The 19,073-nt window shown below is 40.6% G+C and overlaps 2 protein-coding genes across 3 annotated transcripts; both read right to left on the bottom strand.

Annotated features, from left to right (window-relative positions):
• Nucleotides 1-1,047: 1,047 nt before the first annotated feature.
• LOC112566021 (inhibitor of apoptosis protein-like) lies at nt 1,048-6,364 on the bottom strand. Its single transcript, XM_025241944.1, has 7 exons — nt 5,884-6,364; nt 5,134-5,427; nt 3,980-4,844; nt 3,567-3,825; nt 3,166-3,224; nt 2,565-2,735; nt 1,048-2,311 (listed from the first exon to the last, which is right to left on the bottom strand). Exons 3-7 carry the CDS (start codon nt 4,005-4,007, stop codon nt 2,136-2,138), a joined length of 693 nt encoding a protein of 230 aa, XP_025097729.1. The 5' UTR covers nt 4,008-4,844; nt 5,134-5,427; nt 5,884-6,364; the 3' UTR covers nt 1,048-2,135.
• Nucleotides 6,365-8,361: 1,997 nt separating this feature from the next.
• On the bottom strand, nt 8,362-13,861 carry LOC112566330. 2 transcript variants are annotated; one of them, XR_003099564.1, is made up of 9 exons: nt 13,347-13,860; nt 12,754-12,822; nt 11,719-11,908; nt 11,060-11,122; nt 10,824-10,880; nt 10,541-10,572; nt 10,039-10,100; nt 9,633-9,804; nt 8,362-9,189 (listed from the first exon to the last, which is right to left on the bottom strand). XR_003099564.1 is itself a non-coding variant. In XM_025242449.1 (8 exons), exons 1-8 carry the CDS (start codon nt 13,561-13,563, stop codon nt 9,730-9,732), a joined length of 765 nt encoding a protein of 254 aa, XP_025098234.1. In that variant the 5' UTR covers nt 13,564-13,861; the 3' UTR covers nt 9,632-9,729. The 2 variants fall into 2 exon arrangements, 1 of the variants encoding a protein (XP_025098234.1); XM_025242449.1 differs by lacking the exon at nt 8,362-9,189 and having other exon boundaries at nt 9,632-9,804; nt 13,347-13,861.
• Nucleotides 13,862-19,073: the final 5,212 nt, after the last annotated feature.

The raw sequence follows: 19,073 nt of genomic DNA, 5'->3' as shown, positions 1-19,073 counted from the left end.
GACCCTAAAAAAAAACCTTGCTCTCGACAACCCAATCACCCGGATCTCATTTATCACGGGTGCGGAGGTCTGTGAGGTACAGGCACCGGAAAAAAAATGTCAGGGTTTTTTATTTCTTTGGGCCGCCAGCACTAATTAGATATCCATCATTCGCTTTTTTTGTTTTTTGTTTTTGCCGGCTCGACGTCTGTCACCGGTGCTTTCTCGGGACTGAACAGACTTCTGCCACTGGACGGAAGGTCGAGAAAAGAGGAAAGCAATCTGCTACAGCAGCATTAATAATGCAGGTGTGAACGCCATTAATACAGGCCCGACCTGGTCCAGCAGACAATAATAATAAAAGAAAAAGGTCACCAGTGATGTTAAGGTGGTGAAAACCAAGACTTTATTGTTTTGGTGACGAGCTTTTCTTCGAAAACATAACAGCGAGTATGATGAAGATAATGATCATTGTGGCAATGACCATGATGACTTCAGTGAATACAATTATCTTAACAATAATCACCTCAACACTAGAGTACACTAGAATAAGAACTTCATTTGCTGATAAAGAAATGCTTACCTTGTACTTTTCTTTATTTTTAGAAACGGAAATACCAGAATGTGCCAAAAATAGGTCAACTAACTTATAGTTACGTCAGTTCCCGATAAGTCTATAAGCAGATGACTAAAAAGCACGTGATTAAAATAGTTCATACTGTTTAACACACCCTAACCCTATGCGTGAGGAAGTAAAATATTTACAAAATAATCCCTGTGTATGTCATCAGAGAAGAGAAAATATGACTTGAGAAAAAAAAATGGGTGGAAGGAAGAATTGTAAAGAAGGGTAGACAGAAATGATAGGATGACAGGAAGAGAACGAAAGTAAAAGAAAGAGGAGTAGAGTGTTCGGTGTCATCATTTTCGGTTTGCCTGATGTGACTTCGTGGAAAAACTGCGGATATTACTTCAGCTTCAGTAGACAAGACAAGCTGACACATTGTTGGTCATGAACTAAAAATAACCCGGTGGAAGAATGGTTAGGAAGGAAGAATGACAGAAAAATTCGAAAATCCTGAAAATGCTTTATTTAGATTACCGGCCCAAAAGACAATCTGACAGAAACAATCAGACGGAAAATATTAAATTTCATTCAACTGGCCTGTAAAACACAAAGGCAAATATGGAGTATACATCCTGTTAGACCCCAGAGCATACAAAATAATAATTAATTATAATGCATATAAAGTGCAACAAAACATAATAATAAAATTTACATAGTACATTTCTTGACAAGGAGGTGAACTCAGTGAGGTCCACAAGATGCAAGGGGCAGGAGATTATCTTTAACTTAACATTTAAAAACAGATTTTGCCATTTGTCTACATGATGCCATTTCTCCAGCTATGAAGAAGCGGATCTTTGTTTTTTTCTTGGATAACAGAAAAAGAAGTAAAGACAGCAATCCACAAACAAATAAGCAATAAGGAGTATATCAAACTATGTGTCTTCACCCACAGGTCTACATTCTAAATTCTATTCACACTACGAAGTTTTGAACATCCGAGGTGCCCTGAAACTTTTCCCCTGACATAGTTGTACAATGTCCACACACGAAGTGTTTGTCAACATGTTCCTGAAAACAATTAATGCTGTCTGAAGTCACACTTTCGGTCGCCATGGTACTTTGTCCAAAAATCACGAAAACTTTGATCACCAACATGATCGCTGTTGTCTACTAGACGAAGGAAGTTGTGTGTGAAAAATAGTTGTCCAAACACTAATTTTATTAAATATTTGTTAATAATTTCAGAAACACAAACAGATTGACAGCAATATATACATAGTTCTTGAAACTGAAAAACTTTGTCCAATCGACACAGATTTCACTGACATCAAACGTGTCGAAGTTTTAGAGGAGCAAGAACAAGATCAGCAGTTATCTTTTAAAAAAATATTTATTATCTCTTGATGCCAATACTGTCACACAAAAAGTAAGGAAAAAACACCAAAAGTATTAACATTAATTTTACGACACAAGAACCATTTTAGGGCTCGAGCTTTTATCACAGGATCAGATATAAATGTAGTAAGGAAAGAGTAAAACAAAGCACATGAAAGCTGTTTATTCATCCGATTTGCACTTTTCTGTCTCAGTCTGTCTCAATCCTCACTGTTCCGCTCACTCTCTGCCGACAGATGGCGCAGGTGCGCAGGGCCGGGGCACACTGGGCACAGGCCACAAGATGGCCGCAGGGCAGAAACAAGATGGTAGCTTCTTCTGACAAACAGATTTTGCAAAACCTGGAACTTGTCAGCTCTTGATTTTCTGCATAAAGGAGAGAAGAAAAATAATCAGGATTTTCCTTCTTCTCTAGCTGAACTCTATAAGAGTTTCTTGTTCTTGTTTTATCTCTCCTTTTTTCCTCTCCCCCCAGCAGTTCCTAAGCAACCATTTTTGATTTTTTTTTTTCATTTTGTCCTTTTAATGTGGTCCATCACATCGGCCTCTACGTTCGGGCTATATGTATTAAAATAGCAAACTTTTGGAAAATTTATTGCTTTTAGTGATCTGTCCTTACCTGCTTCGAGTCTCTCCAACTCTCCTGCTCTCGAGGATAGTTCCTGGCTGTTGAGACGACTTTCTGTAAAATCCTCCCTTGTGTTCACATTTTCTGCATTGCTTGCTCCTGCAGATGTTTTATCTGGAGTGACTTGACTTGTACCTTTTCCACGACTGAAGTCATCGTCAACTGAAATATTGAAAAGACAACAAAATGAGTCAGGTTATGTAGATTGAGATAACGGCCAGAAAACTTCTGATGAGTTTAATGCTCCGCCATGAGAGGCGGACTTCAAGAAAGCTACAGCCCAGAAACAAGAAACATCCCATTATTACCACCCACAGAAATTTTGTGAATTAAAAGAAAAAAACTAAACACTTTGTTACTTGAAATCGTTTTGTTCAGGTTCTGAGTGGTCCAGTGGTCTGAGTTAGTGTTTAGAGCCTTGAAAAAAATATTCCAAAGCCAATTTAGTCATCACCCTGGTTTGAGGTGACTAAACTCTTAGTATATTATAAAATACAAGAAAATTTGTCAAAAACCAAACTTTCATAGATTAAAAAAAATTTTTTTTAACTCAGTGCAGTGAAAAGTTGTTCGGATATATCAGACTACATACCTTGTGTCTTCTTTGGGTTTCGACGAAGCAATTTCCTCTTGAACAGCTTCGGGTGAAACCTGCATAAGGAAGAATTTTTTGTGAGTTTTTATTCTTTAAACAAACCTTCATTATGTAGTAATACTTAAAAAAGCTTGTAAAATGAAAATATTTATGATTTTACACATAACACACACTCATTGCGTTCTTATGTTTTAATTTGTTCATTCATATTAGTGCGCTAATGTTTATGTCTCTCATAACTGTTCTCTTGCTGTCAGTATTTTTAACTGTATGCTGATATAATTCCTCCCTACTGATAGACAAACGTTTAAAATATTTGTTTCAAAGCAATCATCCTTTCTGTTTTCTCCTCAATCTAATGGCTGTATTTTGAAGGGTCCATTGCACGGGAAATATACTTCACTGTAATCAACGGCGTGCAACTATCTTTGCTCTGCAAACTAAAATTTTGTTGTTTATAATGCAGATGAATTATGCTCACCACATCGACCTTGTCTTTGAGAGCTTGCACAGCTTGCACATACTCGGAGCCCTGGGCCTGCAGCACGAAAGGACACTTGGGGAACCACTGGGCATGCTGCACCCACGGCCGCAACTCCGGCGACCACGTCTTGAGGCCACCCTTGCAGAAGAAGCATCTGGCGAGGTCATCATGACCTGCACGACAGTGGAAAAACGGTTTCCGTTATAATGAGACTTTCCTGTTCGTCTTTTGTAACCCTTGTCCTTATTCTCCAAAAGGACTTATGGGAGATTGCGAGTTTAATGACATACCCATACGATATTTATTTCAGGTAATTTATCGCAATACCTGTGTAATAAAAGCCAGCTTCCGCCATCTCTTCGGGTGGATGCGAGTCTTTGTGTGGCCATAATGAGAAGGTGGAGATGCGGCTGGTCGTGACAGCCAGGTCGGGTCTCTTTGGTCTCTGGGTGTAGATACCCAACTGTTCGTATGTCACAACCTGCGGTGAACCTGTTCCCTGTCCTCCGGTCGGCTGCCGGTCTGCTTCCTGTCCCTGTCTTGGAGGAGTTTTGGAAGACTGTGAAAGGAATCTCGAATCTTCTTCTCTCCTTGATTGGAAGCAGATAATTGGGATGGGAGGGATCCGTCGGTTAGGTTGCCGTGCGCTGGAAGGGATGTCGCTACAAAGTTCTCCTGAACTGGTCTAGCTGACTGCGGCACGGTGGCACCTTCTGGAAGGTACAGGTTTGCTGTAAAGCTCTGCCCCCCTGTGATGGAAGGCATCGACCTTTCCTGACTTTGTCCTTCACCCGAGTTAACCCCTGACTCTGTGAACCTGTCAGAGGTAGACGAATGTCTTGATTGTTGTCCGGTGGACATTGTCGCAGATCCAGACGACAACTGGCTGGGCTCTGAAAGCGAGGCTGAGCCTCTAGACAAGGATCGCACTAAGGACCCTGTAGAAGACTCTGTTGGGTCTTCTGGCACACCACTGCCAACATGCTGACTTTCACATCTGTCGTGGCTATCACCGGCACGAAGACTAGAGATCATCAAAAGAGATGAGGTGTGGCCGGCTTTCTGGACGGTTCTATTGTCTGTGTTCTCATCAAGAACCAGAGGACAGTGCGGTGACTGTTCACGGTGGACTGCTAGAGGATTGCGACCTTTAAATGTTTCCAGCTCCATCTCTGCTTCACAAAATGCGCACCTGCACAAGGTGAAATTAAGATGTTATCGTAACACAAGAAACAGTTGCAGAAATCGTTTAAATCTTGTCAAAAATGCAGACATGCGATGCAGTGATTAACAAACCAATAGTCTTCATCGTGCCGCTGTTTCTAATTTCTACATCACCTTCTAACTCATTAACTGGCTAATGTATTGAAGAAACCTTCAATTGTATATTGTTGATTTTTGAATACTCAGAGGGGAAGGATAGGATTTACATAAAGAACTTGAGGACAAGAACCTTACCACCGAGAAGAAAAACAACTCACTTGACTTTGTCGCCCAAGCAGAGGTAGAAGCCCGCCGCAGCTAGCTTTACGAACCAGATGCCCTGAGGCACCTTCCGATTGTAACGATTGAAGGTACCTAGTCGAACTAGCTCATCTCTCATATCATTGTTCCGATCGACAGCCATGTTGTGTGTTGATGAGGACGATGGTGGTGTAGGATGGACAGCAACTAGGGTTATATCACAGTAAGACAGGCAGCTTGTAATGCCACATGCACAGAAAGAACAGCGTGCCCACGACGAGAGTTGAACCTCACTATATTGACCAGGAACACTGCACACAGTAAGTATCGCTCAGTTGTAGTTTGTTTTAAATTCTTCCTCTCATACTTTCTGTCTCTTTCTCTCAGATTCTCTCATCTGTTCCTCTCTCTCTCTCTCTCCCTCTGTCACATTCTCTTATCTCCCTCCTTTATTTTAATAGTATTCGTATCTCTTTCTAATATAGATATATTTAACACTACTTTACATGATGACAATACTTTCAAACCTATTTCGATTCGTAAATATATATAGCCAATATAGAGTGTCGATAGAGTGAATGATGAGTTAGTGAAATATTGAAAAACTGATCAACAAATTAATGATGTATCAACATTACTTTGTTATATAACAGTAAACATAAATTTCAATGATTATTTGAGAAATGTGGTTTCTGTCTTATCAAATTAACTCCCATAGTTGAATGAGAATCAAATTGTTTCGACAACACACACGAATAGGTACTTACAGCTTCAGATCGAGTCCTTAAATGCGTTGTTCTGCAATCTTCAGCTGTCGGATTGAACAAAGGTTAGGCAGGGTGTAAGTTACGTACAACCTATATATAGCCCTGGGAAATCCCAAGAAATGCGACGATGATGTTGATATTTATTTGGTATTATTGCAGTTTGCAGCTGGCATCGAATTCTTGCCGTTGGGTAAAAGGGTAGAAACCGGAGGACCCAGATGAAACACCGACGATGTCCCCACTGTAAACAAGTCTCACCTCTACAGAAAAGTGACTGTAATCGAGATGTCCGAGGACCTTATACAATCTCCGGGTTGTAGCGGTCACGAGGAAGCGTTTCGTATTTACGGGTTTTCCCGAAACATCTTTTAAGTTATAGCACGAACTAATAGCCCTGGACAGCTGGCAAATGATTTTTTTTCCAGTTTTACTGCTAAAACGAGGCATGATAAAGAAAGCTCCGGTTTAGTGACATTCTTTGTGACGGCTCGCCGAGACTTACAAGGGGTCACTTCCCAAGAGGCTAAGCGTTGGGCTAGGCTATCGGATTTTCCCGTAAAAGGGAAGTAACCGTTTCGCACGAAAGAACAACCCTGTCTATAGCAATGTTAAAATCACGGAGTTACATTATAAAACTCCGTGGTTAAAATGAGCTGTGAACTCTGCTCGTCCACACACTCTAGCTATAACATCTGTATGCGAGACAGACTTCCAGATATTTATAGACGGTCAGTTACTTTCCGTTCCTTTTCCTTCATCGTCCATCCTTCCTCCAGTAAGACCGTTGGCGCGAATTCACCACAGGATGGAAATACTTATCTACTAAATAACCTATCTAAATAGTCTGAATAAACTAATTTATTTTATGGCATCCTGTTTGATTTCATGGTAAGCATTTTACAAATACTTACCATTTGACAGAGACCCAAACTACTTGTATCTTTACTCCTAACTGTGTGTTAAATGTCTGTATGAGTATGTATGCCTGCCCTTATGAGCGAAGAAAAATTTCTGTCCTGTCTCCTCGACAGACAATAAAGTTTGTTATGATTTGATTTTGATTTATATTTGATGCATCTCCTTATCTACATTAGGATTCTGTGGAATTTAACAGTAAATAAATGTAAATGTCTATATTGTTTATGTTTATTATTAAAGGATAACATATATGTGGACGGTGTACGATTGGATTTTTTTTGTTTTTTGTTGTTTTTGTTTTTGTGTGTGTGTTCCACCTTTCTGATCGTTAACAGTAAAAGCTTGCGAACAACGCACCGAGTGTTGATTAGGGTTTCGAGTGGGTTTTGAAGGCATATTGAAGGGTTATTTTAGGACTGTGTACAAACCCAGATGGATGGGGTATAGGGGCGAGAAAAAGATGAGCACTCGTCCAAAACCTGCAAGGATCCCATACAGATCTCACTTACACCCCCTCCCCCTGCCGGGCTAGAGGTGTAACAACCGAAAAAAGGGACCTTTTTCAGCTAGTAAGGAGCCCTTACACAACCCAAGAATTCTTCAAGGCTGGGGAGCTTGCCTGGTAAAACTCGCACTGACGGAAATATTCTTCAATAACCCATGGTGCTGGTGATTATTGCTTTTTTTTGGGGGGTGGGGGAGGGGGAGGGCATGAACTTTTTTCCAGCAGCTGCGTTGAGGGGTGGCTGTTCTAGGTTCAGCTCTCTTCTCGGGCACACTTTTTGTGCATATGGCATCCATTTACATGGCTGACTGCCTTGCCGTGATATAGCCTTAGTTGCTGGCTCGCATAAATACCAATTCTCCCCTACTCCTCCAGCCACCGAATTCATTCAACGATCGAAGTACTAGTACCACAACAGCCCTTAAAAAAAAAAGTCCGGAGTTACCGGGTCAAGACCAGCTGCCTATCTTCATTCCCCACTAACAGAAAGGTCAAGTGCCTTAAGTACACCATCGTCACCAGTGTGGGTTAGGGTTAATAGACCACTTCCCAAGACATTTGTACCCTTCTACGAATTGAGATTACCCAATACTGGCTATCAGTACATAGGCCAATCTCAGATTTTGTGTACATCTCATTTTATATAAGCCTACTGCATGCTTTTGTGTATCTTGTGCTCACAGGTTTGTTCGGGTACCTCACAAGATTTATTATATTACATGCATGTTAGGTTACTATGTCACGAACCTGTAAAAGAACTCGGGCTACAACCCACTTAATTGCTTCCTCAGGCGAGCTGTTTCCTATAAATCGAACATTGCTGCCTGAAAGTGCTAGTGCAGAGGACAGGCAAAACACTCGGTGCTGCTGTGAAGACCAGACACTAAAGCATATGTTCTTTCCTCAACAATCAGCTCCAGACATGGCAACAACCCAATAATATGTCCCCCAAACTTCTAGGGACTAGTCCAAGGATCAGATAAGAACTGCTTCTTCTATGACACAACAGTTGAGTACAAAAAAACCATGAAATGAAGCCAAGAAATGACAGAATATATGATACATTATGCTTGGTTTTATTTGACAAGGCATGAAATTGGTCATCCCTTATTGTTAAGTTTGAAAGGCAAGCTATAAACCAATGCTTGAGAATTTTTCATTATACCAAATCAAAATGACAATAATTTTTAATTTTTGATGAATCCTAAGGAGCACTGTTGCACAAACGCATGCCAGCAAAGAATTTAATCATAAAGACCAACTTTAAAAAACTTATAATCTTACACTTCATTGCATTTTTATATAATCAGTTACAACATAACCACAATAGCAACACCAACAGTGTAGATCAAATAGTCAGTTCATATCTGAAGCTACATAACAGTCACACAACCAAAACCCCCTACCATGTCAAAATCACATGGACAGCAACATATTCGTTACAAAGCAAGTGTGTCACAACTTTCCTATTACACATTTCATATAATCATACATGTGCTTTTTCTGCACTAAGCTCAAACCACATCACTAGGCAAACCGTTTATGTCTGCAAAGACAACACAATGAAGAATACATATCGCTCAATGTAACTGACAGCTACTAAAAAGGAAAAATTGCAATATTCCAATGTCTTGAATTTGGTGGGCTGTATCATGTAACATTATCACACAGGTGGTTGGTGATAAAGAAGTTGGAGTACCCAGAAAGAACCCACCCTTCAGTCAGTGAAACAGATGACATATGGCAGTGAAAATGTGTCTTGAAAATACACAATGCCCTTCATCATACTCAATCCAACATCTCAAGCATCATCAGTGTGGGTGAGAAGGTGCTTTGATTCACCCTAACCCTAACCCTGATCATTAGGTCTGTTTTTCTTCTTCCTGAAACATGAAGTTATAGGTAAGATTAATAAAATTTATGTTTCAAGCTGTACAAGAAGAAATGAATATCATAAGCCATTATTACAAATTCTAAGTACAGCTGACACCACCACCATTTATTTAGTTCAATTGGGCCCATGTGGTTTTGGCATCCATTGCCGTGCTCTCTACTGATATTTTCCAAGTCTGCTTTGGCCTCCCAACTTTCCTCGTCCCCTGATATTTCCAGCCTACCTGGCAAGGGTGTCAAGTGCTTTGCACAAGGCGTGTCTTATCCAACCCTAATTACGCTTTTTGATGTCTTGCCTAGTGGAACTTTGGTGGTTTGTTCCCCACCTCCCAAACAAGCTGATATTGGAGACAACAAAAACATATTCTTTTTCTTCTAGCTATAAAGGATCATGCTGACAGATGCCCTTAATTATGTTAAGTGTGGAAGTTACCTGTTCCTTAATAGATAATTTCCCACTGCAGTAGAAGTCCTTTTGACCACTGTTTGTTGGGCCAAAAAACTCTCAATGCTGCTGCGTGAAACTGGCTTCAGCCCAGCCAACTCCTGACTGAAGTGTTGCTGGACAATGAGTACTTCTTCTGCTGTCCACAGAGTTCTGAATCCTGCATAACAACATTAAATATTAGCTGTGACTCTACATCAACAAAAATACTGCTGACATCAGAAAGATATATCTGCTGATTGGCACATCTGATTGTACTGGAGAAGACTGTCACTTATTCAAAGGACAGTGTGGACAAGACATATATATCACTACACTTAACAATACAGTCAGCCAGAAAAGCGGAACAGTTGTAAACTATGTCCTATCAAATCTATTAACAAAGAATCATCACCTGTTCTTTGGTTTTTCGCCCGGATTCCTGGTGTTGCTTTGCAGAATTCTTCTTTACTGTGCCTGGACACAAATGAATAGATCAAATTAAAAACTTACGAGTGAAAAAAGTTTTATCAGTGTCTACTTTCACTATGACCAATATGTTTCATTCAATTGCGACCTTTCAAAATTCGCCTTCATGAAGGAACAGTAGCCTTAGCATTGTGTTTTACATAGGCAGGATAATGTAATGACTACAAACAGGGTTTTCCTTGTGTACATTTGGTGTTGTCACAGTTTTGGGACTGATGATAGGTAGCAAAATGGTCATCTGTTCAGCTTTCTCAGACACTGCATCCTGTAAATATGTCTCTGCTTTAAGTGAATCGTGATAGGTTTTTTATATTTGCATAATATCGCACAAACAGCAGATACATGTTTGCATAGAGACACTGATATCACAGATATATAAAATTTTTGCTTTCTTTGCCTTGCATTAATGAGAAAATCAGTTGCCTTACTATGTTGCAAAGTGCTTATAGGCGCCTCTTCCCTGGTCAGAAAAGAAAACAAATTAATCAATGCCAATAATTATACAAAATTGTATGGCTTATCTTAGAATATTAAAGGCTCTGTAAATGATCCTGATAAATCCAACATTCTCGGGTAATATTGCACCACTCCAGTTGCTACATTCTTTAGCTGCACTGCATAATAATGACAGTTACATTAGACTTACATATTTTCAAACTATTCTAAACTATTCACCATATTTTACAGTGTTTTATTGTGAAATATACTCACATATCCTGCACCAACGTGGTTTGTACTACTTCTGAAGGTGGGTCTGAGGCCATGAAACTGAAGAAACCAAAAAGGTTAGCATGAGATCTCACACTGTACAGTACCATTCAGAATGAACAAATCCTATATTGTTAAAACTGATCCACTTCTGTAAAAAATATCGAAAATAAAATCCACTACTGCTATTTGCACATACATTGTATTTATTCTCCAGTGTCTCACACTAGTATACTCACACATCCGCCACAACTGGTGTTTGTTGGAAATCTGCAGCACACAGACTCGGTTCTTCTGCCACACTGCACAATGACATTTGTATAGATGGAATACATCATACCATAACCTTATCATGAAACTGAAAAAAACAAAGATTTAAGCATGATATCTCACACTATAATGTGCTTTGCTTTCAAAATTAACAGACCCATTGGAATCCTGTATTGTTCAAACTGATCTGCTTTTGTACAAATTATTGGAAAAAATCCTGAATATAGTAAAGTATACTCACATATCCTGCACACTGTACTGTACTATTCAGAATAAACAGATCCTATATTGTTAAAACTGATCCACTACTGTAAATAATATTGAAAATAAAATTGACTGCTGCTATTTCCACATACATTTTATTTATTCTCTAGTGTCTCACACTAATATACTTACATATCCACCACCACACTGGTTTGCATGACCTCTGTGGCATCAGGTATACAATGCAATGATTCTTCAGTGTATTTAAGAAAGAAATCTTAATGGGCTGAAGATCACAGCTGTCGAGGTATATTATTTCCTTGTGCAACAGCACATTATATAGTATACAAAAATATACAGTATATTCATCTACCTTTGATAAAATTCTGATTCTGATGTATGAGGAAAACTTAAAAAATGTTACCTCGGTGCTATAAGCTCCATCTTGATGTGAGCCTTGTTGGCAATTATTTTCTTTAATTCTGAAACTGTATATTTGGAAGGGTGTTTAAATTCAACACCCTCTGGCATCCCTGTAACTTTGACTACAGGTGCCAGAAAGTGTTTCTTGTAGGGGAAGCTTAAATTGCGCCCCTTCTTTCCCAATGCTCTTCCTGAAATCAAACATTCACACATCAGATAAAGTGGCATAAAATTATCGGCACAATACAATAAATACATTTTACAGTCGGACCTCGATAAGTCGACCTTCGCTAAGTCAAAAACATCCCTATATCGAATTTAGTTCCCAGCCAAACACATGCGCCTATTACACCATATTCTCTAACTCGAAAACTTAGTAAGTCGAATTTTTTTTCAGGTCCCTTTGAGTTCGACTTATCAAGGTCCGACTGTACCTACTTATAATTCTTCTAGGATGTTTGAAAGCAACTCATTTCTTCAAACAATTGAGTGCTCTTATACTGTAGATGGTCATTACAAAAATGCACAGTAGGCAGAGATCCTGATGTAATAATAATAAAAATGCAAAATTTGCAAAGAGAGCTGAGAGTAAAATGATAGGATGTGAAAAAGGGCTAGCATTATGGAGAAGGTTGTTAATAATAATAAAATGTAGGAATTTATAAAGAGCAATATCTCAGCCTAAGGCCAACTTATTGCGCTAAACAAGATCATCAAAAAGTAACAAAGATGTAGAACAAAATAGTAACAAAGATGTAGAAAGAAGAACAATGGAGGACGTTCCGACTGTAAAGGGCGAAAACGCAGCAGAAGCAAATGTAAACAGAACAGTCCAACACTTTTACCCAAACTGATGCACCAAAACAAAACATAAACAATATCAAGGAGAGCTGATCCTCTCAGCCTGCTAGGAGAAGGGACATAACTCTCTCATAATAATAATAATAGTAATAGCAAGAAAATAAATAAAATAAAACTGTCACCGTATTACAACAAAAAAAAAAAAGTTCATAAAGGGAAGATCCTTCATACATACCTACAGCCATAGGCTCAACATCGATGGATGATGTTGTCGGGATCGGTTGCTGGGAGGAAGCAGCAATAACTGTGTTGCAAAAGGAAGGATGTGAAAAGGGACTAGCATTATGGAGAAGGTTGTTAATAAAAATAATATTAATAATAATAAGTAGGAATTTATAAAGAGCAATATCTCAGCCTAAAGCCAACTTATTGCGCTGAACAAGATCATCAAATAGTAACAAAGATGTAGAACAAGTTATGTTAACAAAAAGTAACACAGATGTGGAACAAAATAGTAACAAAGATGTAGAAAGAAGAACAATGCGAGGACTCGCTGCGTTCGACAGTAAAGGGCGAAAACGCAGCAGAAGCACATGTAAACACAATAGTCCAACACTTTCACCCAAATTGAAGCACCAAAACAAAACATAAACAATACAAAACATAAACAATATCAATGAGACCCGATCCTCTCAGCCTGCTAGGAGAAGGGACATAACTCTCTCGATCATAACAATAATAGTAATAAGCAAGAAAAATAAATAAAATAAAACTGTCACCATATTACTAAAAAAAAAAGTTCATAAAGGGAAGATCCTTCATACATACCTACAGCCATAGGCTCAACATTGATGGATGATGTTGTCGGGATCGGCTGCTGGGAGGAAGTAGCAATAACTGTGTTTGGCTGGGAGGGAGCAGCTGAAACTGTGTCTTTTTTCTTTCGCTTATTCTCTTTAAGGGTTACCCATCGCCCTGTCAAGTTGTTGTAAATCTTCACTATCGTTGTGGGTTTCTTTTTTTCTTTGATCTTGAAATACGGCATTGTACCTACACATGAATACCAAAACTAAATACAAGTTTCAAAATACAACAGAAAGAGCAGCAGTGCAATAGTGGGTGTCTAATACGAGATATGACATTCGGAACGAATTTTTCTTACCTATATAAGAAATACAAAACAATCTTTATTTTGTGCACGTGAAGGGACGAATGAAAACTCGAAACCGGAAGTATGGCCTATGTATACGATGCATGCTGGTTTATAGAAAAAACAAAAACCGAGAGAAATGTGTTGTGTTATTGGTTTGTGGGTATTAGAGGTGGCACTCATTAAACTGTCCAGTTAGAAAACACGCAAGAGACCGCTTCATGTCGGCTCCCGCCCAAGTATATTTAAATCTCTTAACCGGAACTAAACCTTTTACGGATTGTTCATTTTAGGAATAAGGCCAACACTTGCCTTATGTCACATCTCCCTTTCTTTAAAATGGACATTGTTTCAATATAACTTAATTAACATTAATTTTAATATTCTTGAATTTCCTATTCAAGTCTATGTGCGTTTGATTCGAGTCAATCATTTACAAGTCAAGTCTCTGTGGGATCTTGATGGTGCGACCACTCTTGGTAGTCTTGACAGGCTGGTCTGGAGGAGCGATGACTTTGGACGCTGGCAACTTCCTGGCTCGGCTCCTGGACATGCTCTGGATTGTCAACAGTAACGTCTGGATCGTCTGAGTGTAGACCAGACAAGGGGTCGAGATCCTCTTCGGACTTTGGGTTTGTTGGAATAAGGGACGACAGAGTCCTTGGGATAGGTCTGGGATTCTCGGGATTGAGATCTCTGGGAATCAAGAGACGGCGGTTGCGTCGTTGGCGACCGTAGGGAGTCTCTACCTCATATGATCTGTTGGGCAGAGACTTGATGATTGTCCCTGGTGTCTGGGTTGGCTTCACCCAAACTGGCTGACCTGGTTCCAACTCAGCGGCTGGTCTGGCACGGTGTGCTCTGTCGAAGTTCTGTTTATATTTTCAACTTCTGCATTCTCGTCTTTCTTATGAAAGTCCTTCCTTTCTTTTTCCTTTTTCTCGGAAAACTGAGATGTATTGTGGGGACCATGGTGCGTAGTCTTCTCCCAAACAACAGTTCTGCTGGACTGAGACCTTGCTGAAGTGGCGTAGCGCGATATGTGAGAATCGCTAAATAAGGATCATCTGCCTTCTTCAGGATTGATTTCACGGTTTTGAACGGCGCGTTCGGCTTCGCCATTCGCTTGTGGATAGTACGGGCTGCTTGTTGTTTGTGAGTGAACTCGTACTGTTGAGCGAACGTTTGGAACTGCTTGCTGGAGAACTGCGGGCCGTTGTCTGAGATGACGATTTGTGGAATTCCATGGCGGGAAAAAAATGCTCTTAACATGGTTGATGACTGTTTCCGCCGAAGTATTCTTCAAGTGTGCCAACTCAATATAACGTGAATAATAGTCCACACTAGTAAGTACTGTTCTTTTTTCAGTTCAAGATGTCCATGCCAACTTTCTGCCAAGGGAATGCTGGTGTGACAGAGGGAATGAGTGGCTCAGGGGAATTGGCCTCTCTTGATGCAAATTGTGCACCTCTGTACCATGGACTCTATCTGCTTAGAAAGCTTTGGCCACCAAACGCTCTCTCTGGCCAAGGCACGACATTTTACGATGCCTTGATGTCCAATGTGAAGTCTGTGGAGAATGTCTGTTCTCAGTACTTCAGGGATGATCAGTCTTGATCTGTAGAGAAGAAGTTCATCATGTTCTGTGACTTCTGAACGTACTGTCCAAAATGCTTTCAGTTCTTCATGTTCTGGACTAGAACGTGGCCATCCATTGTGGAGATAATACAGCACTGTCTTACAAACAGTATCTCTTGCAGTCTCATTCTTGATTTCTTCGATGCGTTTTTCACTGGCTGGCAAGCTCTGAATCACTTGCTTGATGAAGATCTCTTCTTCTTCACTTCTCTCATCTGTCGGAGTGTTTCTTACTGGGGCTCGTGAGAGTGTGTCAGCAGTCACGAGATTCTTGCCTTTTGTGTAGACAATGTTGTACTTGAACCTCATCAGGCGCATCCGGAATCTCTGAATTCTCGGAGGTAGATCTTCAAGGTTCTTTGTTTTCAGTAGAGCCAATAATGGCTTGTGGTCAGTTTCGATTGTCAGATCACGAAGTCCTGTGATGTAGTCACAGAACTTTTCACACGCCCAAGTCACTGCGAGTGCTTCACGCTCAACTTTGCGCGTACCTGCGCTCAGTTTCCGTCATACTTCTTGATGCGTAGAAAACTGGCTTGAGGTGACCATCTGACTGTTTCTGAAGTAATACTGCACCGAGACCGAAAGATGAAGCATCTGTTGAGACGACGGTCATTTTGTCAGTACCATAGTGTGCCAACACTGGCGCTTCAGTCAGCTGTTTCTTAATCTTCTCAAACGATGTTTCTTGAGCAGTGTCCCAACACCACTCTATGTTTTTCTTGAGCAGGTCACGTAGCGGTTTGCTGTCGTTTGCGAGTTAGGGCCTGCAAACTTCGCAACGTGGTTAACCATTCCTAACAATCTTCTGAGATCAGAAATGTTCTCTGGCTTGGGAAAATTCTTCACAGCAGACAGTTCTCTGGGTCGATGGCGATCCCATCTTTCGAGATGATGTGCCCGAGAAAGGATATCTTCTCTTTGGCAAACTGGCACTTCTCATCGTTCAGGGTAATGCCCGCTTCTTGAAGCGTCGACATCACTTTCTTCAAGTACCGATCATGTTCTTGCTTGTTCTTACCGAAAATGAGCAGATCGTCAATGTCACAAATGACATTTTCATTGTTCGCAAGAAGTTGAGACATTCGTCGTTGAAATACTTCTGGTCCTGAACTTATCCCGAAGGGTAAGCGTGTATAACAGTACCTTCCAAAAGGTGTGATGAAGGTTGTTAACTCCTGACTTCCTTCATCCAGTGGAAGTTGATGGAAACCCTTTTTGCAATCAAGCTTTGTGAACATTTTTGCTCCTGACAGCTGGGCTAAACAGTTCATCTGTTGACGGTAACGGTAGTTCTCTCTGCGAACTGCTTCATTTAGTTTTGCTCAGATCGACGCAGATTCTGACTCTCTCGTCGCTCTTGGGCACCACTACTATTGGGGCGCACCAATCACTGGCTTGTGACTGTGCGAATCACTCCCTGTTCTTCAAGTTGATCCAATTCTGCCTTGACTTTCTGTTTCAAGGGCAAAGGTAAGCGTCTTGGAGCTGCTACTGCATATGGAACAACTTGTTCTTTCAAACGAATCTTATAAGGATCTTGTATACTTCCTAGTCCTCTGAAGAGTTTTGGGAATTCTTCCTTGTACTGCTTTTCCTGATCCTCTGTAACTGTGTTGATTCTCTCAATCAACTTCAACGCTGTAATGGCTGGTCGACCTAGCAATGGTTCTTCAAGTGTTTTTACGACATACACATCTTGCAGTGTGGAGACATTCTTGTATGTCAGTTTTGCCTTGAACATGCCTTCCACAGCTATCTCAACACGACCTGGACCATACAGTTTCTTGCGCACTTTCTGCAGTGATCGCTTGGCTGCTGGAACTGCGGTCTGAGGTACGACGGTAACATCAGCTCCGGTGTCAAGCTTAAATACATTCTCTGTATCTTCCATCAGGAGACTGACTTTCCAAGGATCTGTTGTCACACTGCCTACAATCATACCCATGTAAGCTTCTTCGTCTTCTTCTTCCTCTTCCACTGTGTGAATCTTAGAAGAACCTGAAGAGCGACAGACTGCAGCGTAGTGACCAATCTTGGAACACTTTCTGCATTTAGCGTTCTTTGCAGGACAACCATCTCTGTTGTGGAACCTTTCCGCATCGAGAGCATGGCTTAGTCTCTGGTTTTCCCCGAAGGCCTGGCTTCGTACCGCAACGAACTTTTCGCTGACCTTTCTGAATCTTGTTGATGGTTTTCTCAACTGTACTCTCGCTGTTGCTTGCCAACATCGAGTGTGCTTGAGTCTTGGACGTCTCATGAGCTCTGCAAATTTCTATTGCTTCTGGAAGCTTGAGTGTTTTCTTCTGCAACAATTTTTCACGCATAGTGTCATCTTGAACACCGATCACAAGTCTGTCACGAATCATGCGGTCAACATCTTTGAAATCACATGATTTTGCTAACTTGCGTAAAACTGTGACGTAAGTATCAACTGACTCATCCTTGTTTTGGTTTCGGCTATGAAACTTGTAGCTCTCATACACCTCATGTGTGCTACCCAAACAAAAGTCGTTGAACTTGTCGATGACAGTCTGAATATCTTTGTCGTTCTCCCCTTCTGCAAAGGATAATCCTTCATAGATTTCTTGTGCGTCCTCACCAATGCAAGCTAATAGAACTGCACAACGATAAGCTGAATCTTCTTTATCAAGGCGCGTAGCTACCTCATAGTTCTGCCATTGACGAATAAATTTTTTCCAATTTACTTCAATGTTAGAAGACAAATCCAGCTTTGAGGGAACAGGAACGTTTGCAGTGAAGTGTTTTCTCTGATGTGTCTCCGCCATCTTGCGAGAAATGTCACTTTGCGAACGTACGACGCAATATTTCAAAATGAGAAAAACGTGCCCACCTGAAAGTTTCTGGAGAAATCACACAGCTAGCACTTTGCTGCTCACTTCTGACACCATGTTGTGTTATTGGTTTGTGGGTATTAGAGGTGGCACTCATTAAACTGTCCAGTTAGAAAACACGCAAGAGACCGCTTCATGTCGGCTCCCGCCCAAGTATATTTAAATCTCTTAACCGGAACTAAACCTTTTACGGATTGTTCATTTTAGGAATAAGGCCAACACTTGCCTTATGTCACAAAATGGACCTATGACTATACATACTTTTCAGTTATGATGACTTTTTTAAAATTATGCAAAACAAAATTGGCGATGTCTGTGCAGCATTGATTCATTCATAAAGCCTACAAAACAACACGCCATGTTGGATATGATCTTAGTTTGGCGGTGCATTTCGATTGGTTGTAGCCTCGAGGTTTACGGGATGATGTTTCTTCCTAGATGACACGATCGGTGGTGATGAGCACAGCCACGAGGGCTCTCGTTCCTCGAAGAGTCATCTTGGTTACGAGCAGGACAATACACGGTGGTGGCTGTGAGGTGGTGATGGGATTGAGAGTTTTATTCCTGTTCCCATTCGATCACGAATTTGTATTACTGGACTGCTGGCAGATGTTTTTTCCTCAGTTAATTACTAAAACGAGGCATGCTTGTACAAAGCTTCAAGGTTTAGTCACATTCTTTGTTAAGGCTCACCGAGACCAGCGGAGAACTTCGCAAATGGCTATAAGCATTGGTCTTGGCAGACAGCACAATACACCTAGAGTCCTATAGACACACCCATGATTCTATTCTAAGCTAGTCTTCCTATTTCTGCATCAGAGGAATATAACTCTTATCAGAATACCTAAATGTCCAACGAATATTATGCCCCTGTAGCCAGACTGACCACATTAATTTAGAGTGTGATGTACA

Source organism: Pomacea canaliculata, linkage group LG6 (assembly GCF_003073045.1).
Source record: "Pomacea canaliculata isolate SZHN2017 linkage group LG6, ASM307304v1, whole genome shotgun sequence".
NCBI classification, from domain to species: Eukaryota; Metazoa; Mollusca; class Gastropoda; order Architaenioglossa; family Ampullariidae; genus Pomacea; species Pomacea canaliculata.
Note: the sequence above shows the minus strand (reverse complement) of the source record. Positions and strands in the feature narration are given on the sequence as shown.

Bases quoted from the DNA above. Each gene is read 5' to 3' on its own strand.
- LOC112566021 (XM_025241944.1), bottom strand. From the start codon at position 4,007: ATGGCGGAAGCTGGCTTTTATTACACAG. The intron at 3,225-3,566 runs GTATATTTCCCG...TTCCTTATGCAG, and splicing joins ACGCCGTTGATTACAGTGAA to GTTTCACCCGAAGCTGTTCA. The intron at 2,736-3,165 runs GTATGTAGTCTG...TCAATATTTCAG, and splicing joins AAACCCAAAGAAGACACAAG to TTGACGATGACTTCAGTCGT.
- LOC112566330 (XM_025242449.1), bottom strand. From the start codon at position 13,563: ATGCCGTATTTCAAGATCAAAGAAAAAAAGAAACCCACAACGATAGTG. The intron at 11,123-11,718 runs GTAACATTTTTT...GTCATTGTGCAG, and splicing joins ATGGAGCTTATAGCACCGAG to TGTGGCAGAAGAACCGAGTC. The intron at 9,805-10,038 runs GTGATGATTCTT...GTTGTTATGCAG, and splicing joins GGCGAAAAACCAAAGAACAG to GATTCAGAACTCTGTGGACA.